This window comes from Phodopus roborovskii, unplaced genomic scaffold (genome assembly GCF_943737965.1).
Source record: "Phodopus roborovskii unplaced genomic scaffold, PHOROB, whole genome shotgun sequence".
Taxonomy (NCBI): Eukaryota; Metazoa; Chordata; class Mammalia; order Rodentia; family Cricetidae; genus Phodopus; species Phodopus roborovskii.
In genome coordinates this window covers 7,722,201-7,729,355 of record NW_026126546.1, presented here as the reverse complement: position 1 = coordinate 7,729,355, position 7,155 = coordinate 7,722,201, and the positions used below count along the sequence as shown (strand labels likewise).

Genomic DNA, 7,155 nt, shown 5'->3' with positions numbered 1-7,155 from the left:
TTTGTTTTGGGACCATTACCATTCTCTTTGGGAAATTGTCCCAATTTCTTCTCCCACCATCCCCAACCCCCCCCACCCCAGGCTGCATCTCTTTCCCTGAGAGATTGCTTCAGGTGGTCCTGGGTAGCGGTCGAAGGACTGACAGGAGCAGTGCCAGGCAGCTGGGTGCACAGGCTGCCCAAACCCACTGGCACCTATTGGCTTGCACTTTGCCAGGGTCTTAAAGATTGTGGGCTCGGGGCGCCCCGCCCAGTCTCCCCCGCATCCAGGTCCCCGTGTCGTCGCCGCGCCCCGCCCGCCCGCCGCGCCGGGCCCGCCCTCCTGGCGTAGCCCTGGGCCCTCCCGGAGCTATTTTGAAAGTGACCCTGGGCTCGGGCGCCCGGGGCGCGTGGAGAGGGCGCGGCGGGCGGCGGGAACCATGACAGAAGATGACCGAGGCAGCGCTGGTGGAGGGCCAGGTCAAGCTGCGGGACGGCAAGAAGGTTGGGGCGCCGCGGGGGCGTAGGCGGGGGCGCGCGCAGGTGGGGGCGGGGGCGCGGGGCGGGAGCGCGCGGGCGGCCACTCACGCTGTCCTGTCTCCGCAGTGGAAGAGTAGGTGGCTGGTGCTGCGCAAGCCATCGCCGGTGGCAGGTGAGCGGCCGGGCGGCGGGCGGGGCGGCGGGCGGCGGGTCTCGGCGAGCCGGCGGGACCCTGCGGGCCCTGCTGCGCGAGGCCAAGGTGCCAGCTCGCCTAAAATAGCCGCGGGTGAGATGCTGAAACCCGGCCCCGCGGCGGTAACCGGAGAGTTGCAGCCATTCCGGCGCCGGGACCCTGGGACCTGGCCACCCGCAACACAGCCCCAATCTAGTCTTGAGTGTGGAGTTTCGGGGTTTCAGCTCCTGGGTGGGCCAACCCCTTTCCTGGACCAGCAGAGACCCAGAGGGGCTTCAGCTTCCCCTTGGAGCACCGGGCAGATCCCAGAGAGTGCCACGGGGGCATAGGTGTCCTGGTGAAAATGTTTGCATCATGAATGGCCAAGCTACATCCCAGGCAGAGCCACCCTTCTCCAATCCCACCCTCTCAGGTAGGGCAAGAGTAGAAAGTGTTCCAGAAAAGTGACATCTACTTTGTTTAAGGGAGACATACTTCTGGGAAGAGATACTGGTACCAGGCAGGGTCTGTGGCCTCGGTATGGGGAGGGCCAGCAAGGAGCCAGGGCAGTTCGGCAGCTCCAGCCTGGAATTGCAGCTGTTTCCGGACAGGTGCCTTGGAGCTGGCCCAGGCACCCAGGGGTCTGTAGGGGAAGTTGGGTGGGGGCGTGTGTGTGTGTGTGTGTGTGTGTGTGTGTGTGTCAGTCTCACACATGTGCAGGCAGCCTGAGTGTCTTCCAGGATGCTGGGTGTCTGTCAGTTCCCAGGAGGGGTGGCACGATGCACTAGCTGATTTTGTGCTCAGTCTCCGTTTGCCTTGGCCTCGGCTGTCTCTGCAAGGGCTCTCGCTCCACAGACTGTCGGTGGCGTCTTCATCAATCCTTCAAGCCCAGACCCTCTGTGGCTCAGAGCCTGGGGGTCGTTAGCCTTGGGATTCCAGGATGTCTGGGAGAGGAAGATTGGAGACTGGGTAGAGGAAGGGGCCCTGGACGCTGCCAGAATTGGGAGTATGGGTCTATAGAGAGGTAAAGGCCGTAGGGAGTATAAGAGGCTTTGATGAGCTGTGGCCCCAGAGTGGGACCATGATGGACTTGACCTATGCGCAAAAACACTAGAATGGCTGGTGAGGGATCATAGGGGAGGCGCCTGGGATAGATGTTAGCCCAAAGAGCATCCTGAGACGTGCTCACTGACTGTTGGGATCTAAGAGCTTCCTGTGCCAGGCAGTGAGCAGGCCAGAGGCCCTGGGGTGGGACTGGCAAAGGAACCTGGATTACAAGCTGTCCCAGGAGGAGGCTCTGAAGTTGGGCTGGAATTTGTTAGGGTAGGAGGTGGCTGGAGGGTGATCAGGAGTGGAGGGTGTGGCCCTGCCTCTCTGGGCCTGTCCCTCCTGAGCCTGCTTGCATTCTCATTGCCTCTTGGGTGTTTTGTGACCTCTTCCTGAGCTACACAGCCCATAGCCACCCCACTGTGGCTCTCCCATCCCACTGGAGACTGGCTCTTCCCTGCCCCACCCATGTCCTCCCTCTAGATGGAGGTTGACACCTGTGTCCTTGAGGGCCTGCCATCTGGGCTCTGCTGATCTGGTTTGGAAGGGAGAGGAAATCAAGGGATCCTTGGCTTTAAAACTGTGACTTCTGCTGTGGTGGCTCATGGGAGGTAGTTGAGAGGGACCAGGAGGTTGGGGAGCAAAGATTTCTTTGCCCGCATGCCCTCACCCCTCTGTACACCGCCAGCACTAGCGACTGTCCTGTAGGAAGGGCTCAGCAGGCAGAAAGGGGAAAACCATTCTTGATCAGAGGTGTGTTCCACAGTGCTAGATCTCTGGTAGGCAGCAGGAGCTCATGGAAGGAGATGGTTGAGCAAAATGTTAAAAGTTGTAGCTCCCAGCACAACCACTGGGCCATGGTGTGCCTAAGGGCCAGCTGCTGTGAAGTTCTTTCTATCAGGCCTGTCTCTGTGGGATTGTAGAGTATGACTGTGCCTGGTGAAGGGTGTGCCTGGGTTCCCCCACTTGACGGGACCTTCAGGAGAGGGGCGATCTGGGTTCTGCCATTGCCAGCTGCTCACTGAGCCTTTCTTCTTTCTCGGTGGTGTGGTCTCCTGATGGAGTGCCCCAGATAGTCCATGGAAGGTCCTCTGCAGAGGTAATAGACAGCTGGACAGCATCCTCAGAGGGTGCCTGTAAGCTGCTTCCCATGTGGGCTGTGTCAGAGGCTTCATCTACCTTGGGAAAGCCACCAGGAGGGACCCAAGTCCTGGACCTGGCAGAGAAGCCAAGGTCCAGACACAGGTGGGGGAGGTCTCATGCCCCATCTCTCTCCAGGGCTTTGTTCCATTCCTGAAAGCTCAGCACCATCCTTAGTTATCCAGGGAATGACTGTCCCAGCGAGGGTCAATAAACTCTACCTGCAGAGCATCTCACCCATGTACCCATGGTGACAGCAGAGGCCTCAAGTTCATACATAGGGACAGGGAGCCTTGGAGATGGAGTCCCATGTCAGATGGAAACCCCGACCTTGAAGTTAGTAGCTCTGATGATGGCAGATGTGTTTCAGTAAGACTGAGATCCCCTGGGTGTTGACCTAATCCCACCCTGAGTTGGCACCTCTGGCATTGGGTTATCTAGACCTTTGCCTCCTTCCCAATGGGATGGGGTGACACCTCAGCCCAAGTCCAAAGACAGGTCAGAATAGCAGCCAGACATCCCTCTTCGAGGGACCATCATAAGGAATCTGAATACCTGGGTTCAAGACTTGCTTCAGCTCTTGCACTATGTGACCCAGATAGCCACATCTTCCCTAAGTATCTTTGTCCTTAGCTGGACACTCTAGACAGGCCCCTGATTGGTTACTCTGCTTCTATAGCTGCTTGGAGGGTGGCTGGGGAGGACAGAAGGTGGGCCTGGGCCTCGGCACTGAGACCCTAATGCTCTCTGATGCACACATTCTTGGGGACGCCATGTCTGTGAGGCTCCATGATGTACACACTCTTATCCATGAGTCTTCCTCGCCTATGTGGCACAGTGGACACAGTATCTTTCCTAAGATAAACTTCAGACCTTGTCCCCATGCATCCCCAGGGTCAGGGTGATCCCAGATTGCTGCTTGCTCCTATCCACTCTTCTGAGGGTACTGCCTCAAGGTCACTGTGACCTCCAGGAGTAGACCCACCCCACAGCACTGCCATTCTCTTCTACATCCTCCCAGCTCCAACTTCCCTGCCTCCTGTCGCCTCCAGGCCTGATTGACCACTGTCTTCCCTGTGGTGTGCGCCTCCACCCAGAGGGTTCATCTTTGCCTGTCCCTCCTGCCCTCTGCGTGGCCCTGAGCCCTGGCTGTGAAGGCTTCTGTGAGCTCATGACAACTCCATGGTTATTTTTACATCTTTAGACGCCTTCCAGCTGCCTGTCCACATGGCCAGTCAGCATCCAATGGGCTTCTTAGCCTCATCCGTCTAGGAAAGACCCTGGTCCCAGCCGTATCCCTGAAAGCCCTCCCCAGGCATCCTCTGGCCACCGCATCCTGGGAATCATCTTCTTGTCTTCAGTGTCCTTCTGCCGACCTAGAGACAGCCCCTTAGCTCCCGCCTGGGGGACTGGGGCAGCTTCAGAGAGCTGCCACTGAGGCTGTTTCTTCCTATGCTTTCAGACCCAAGGTGTCCCACATGGGACAAGAGTTTCTGAATCTGTGCAGTCACTGTGAGTCTATTCTCTATTCAGTAGCCAAGGTTCGGCCAGGCTTCTGGGCTCAGTACTCTTAGGGCTAGCTTCTGGACACCAAGCCTTCCTGGCTCACCTGCCTGTGACTGGGTCTTCTTATCCTCCCAGCCCTTCAAGTCTCTCTAGAAACCTGTGGGCTTTTTGTCCTTACTGTTCCCTCGAGGGATCATTTATTTGCTCATCCCTGAGCCCCCCCCCCCCCACACACACACTCAGGAGGGCCCTGCCCACCACCAGTACTGTGCTGATAGTTAGCTGTGGGCTGGTATGTCCCAGTGTCTCTTTCTATTGGTCCAGGTTCATAGGAGATGGGACAGGGTGACAGAATTGGGATAGCAGGATAGGCGTAGGGCATCTGGAGCAGTTGGTTTGCACTTAGGCCTGCCTCAAGGGAGCCCTTTCCAGCTGCCTGTCCAGTCGCCTCCATGCACAGGCTCATGAAGCCACTGAGAAAGACTGAGGGCTCTGGTGGTAGCTGTGGCTTCTGCAGCCAATTCAGGACCCTCCTCCCCGCAATGTTGAATGTCACCCTGTCCCATTTCTGTTGAAAATGTGCAGACACCTGTGTTAGCCTCCTAAAACTGCAACTAGGAAACCTGAGCACTGCAGACTGGCTTCCAGAATCAGATGTTCATCCCTTTGCAGGTCTAGGGGCAGAAGAAGAGTGAGATTAAGCCATGGCAAGGCCTGATGCTCACTGCCTTGTTCTTGCTCCTAGTGTCTCTGGATGTTCCTGACTTAAGACCGTATGGCTCCACCCCTGCCTGTGTCCATGTGGCCTTTCTCAGGCTTCATCTTCTGTCTCATCTGAGGATGAGTCAGAGTCCCCAGGATACCTGAGGAGCTTGTCTCCCAATCAACAGTTTAAATCTTCTCCCTGATGTCTCCCACAGCCCCTAGTCTGAAAATGGCCACTGTTCAGGCCCTGTAGATGCAATAAGGGGCTCACTGGCTCTTAGTGTCCTGGGGCACAGGTTGAAAGTTTGTGTCCCCAGAGGTCAGATAGATTGAGGGTGGTATCAGTCCACTAAGGACAAGGTCTCAGGGCCAAATATGGGGTCCTTCCTTGTGGCTCTTTAGACTAAACAAACACCAGACGTAGCACTACTTGTTAACAAATTCTACCCTAGGGTAGAGATGAGCCAACCCAGAAGCCTCTACAGCCCTCCCGCGCTGCATTGTGGGATTAGCGAGTTGGGTGGTTGTTATGGAAGCCACCATCCCTGTAAAGCTAAGGTATTTATTTACTGTCTGGTATTCTAAAGAAAAGTTTATTGACACCATTCTTGATCCTATCATTGGGAGCATTAGCTTTCTGAACAAAGGGCGTGACAATCTGCTGTCCCTGAAGCAGCAGACTGTTCCTGGATAAATGTTGGACTCTCTTCCATGCTAGCACAGGTAGAGGTTAAGATATATTTGAGCTTAAGGAACTTGACAAGGACATAGATGCTTATCTTGGCAGCTCTGCTGGGGGATGCTGGAACTGCAGAGGTGGAGTGGGATGTGAGGGGAGTGGTCAGGGTTTCTAGCCTGAGGGTAGCCTGCAGGTGAGTACTGGAGGGAGCTGAGCAGGTCAGCAGGATGGCGGATGGCGGCACCGAGGCCTGAAGGACAGGTGTATGAAGGTGTATGCTCCAGGCCAGGGTGGCTAGCATGACTGTTGGGTGGGTAGCAAGGTCAATCAGCCTCAACAGGCAGCAGCAGAAGCAGGGCATTGGCTTGAATGCTACTGTCTCAGGGGAGGAGGGGCTGGGGCTCTGAGTCCTGCCTGCCAAGGACCCGAGAGGTGAAAGGAGCCAGGGCTATTTGGCCATGGTGGACCAGGTCATTGATATGCACTGACCACATCTCCCAAAGCTCAGCAGACAACCATGCAGGCTGCAGCCGAAAGTGGTATGGGAATGTGTGAGTATGAATTAAGCATCCACTGCATGTTTACCCCTGCCCACATTCGGTCCTCAGGGCATTGGTACAGGTGGGGTCCTGCAGTCCTGCAGATTAGGACATGAGTTGACAGCTGGAGAGGGGTGTCCTCTGCCCCGGCCAGCCTGATACTGGGGACATATAGGGCCTTGGCGATGCTCACCCCCCATTGTTCTCATGATTTCCTTGTGGACCCCCTGGGTTTCCATTTCTCAGGTATGTTTGGGGATGCTTTTTGAGGGACCCATTCTGTTTTTGTTGTCTTGTTGGGTTTACTTCCCCCTGGGCCCAGTTTCTTGCTTTGTGCCAGTGAAGCTGTCACTCAGGCCCTTTTCACCTGTGTCTGAGAGAAACTGAGCCAGAATCCCTGAGGTGGCACATGGATTTCTGCAAGCCCCCCCAACTGGAAATGATTCCCCATTTTTTATGGTTATAAACAATGCACAGGTTCCCAAACAGTAAGAGGAAGCCCTGCCCTGTTTGTTAGTTTGGTTTAGCAGAAGAAAGGGTTGATTTAGGGCTTGTGGTTCCAGAGGGATAAGGGTCTGTCACCATCATCGTGGAGAGCATGTCAGCAGACAGGCAGGCAGGCATGGTGCTGGAGCAGAAGCTGAGAACTCACATTTGCATCCACAAGCAGCAATCAGAGAGGGCTAACTCTAAATGGCAAGTGTCTTTTGAAACCTCAAAGCCCATCCCCTAGTGACATACTTTCTCCAGCAAGACCACCCCTCTGAAACCTAACCCACCAACTGGAGACCAAGTACTAAATAAAACATCTGGGCCTATGGAGGCCATTCTCATTCAAATCACCACACTCCACTCTCTAACACCCACAGACTTGTGGTGATATTTTAATACAAAATACATTCAGTCCAA

At 55.7% G+C, this 7,155-nt stretch overlaps 1 protein-coding gene across 1 annotated transcript in view; it reads left to right on the top strand.

The window, feature by feature from the left end:
• Nucleotides 1–274: 274 nt before the first annotated feature.
• Dok7 (docking protein 7) overlaps nucleotides 275–7,155 on the top strand; it is a 31,522-nt gene continuing 24,641 nt past the window's right edge. Inside the window, exons 1-2 of the mRNA XM_051200336.1 lie at nucleotides 275–482; nucleotides 585–630. Coding sequence (XP_051056293.1) covers nucleotides 429–482; nucleotides 585–630 — 100 coding nt within the window. The 5' untranslated portion in view covers nucleotides 275–428. The remainder of the gene's footprint in view (nucleotides 483–584; nucleotides 631–7,155) is intronic.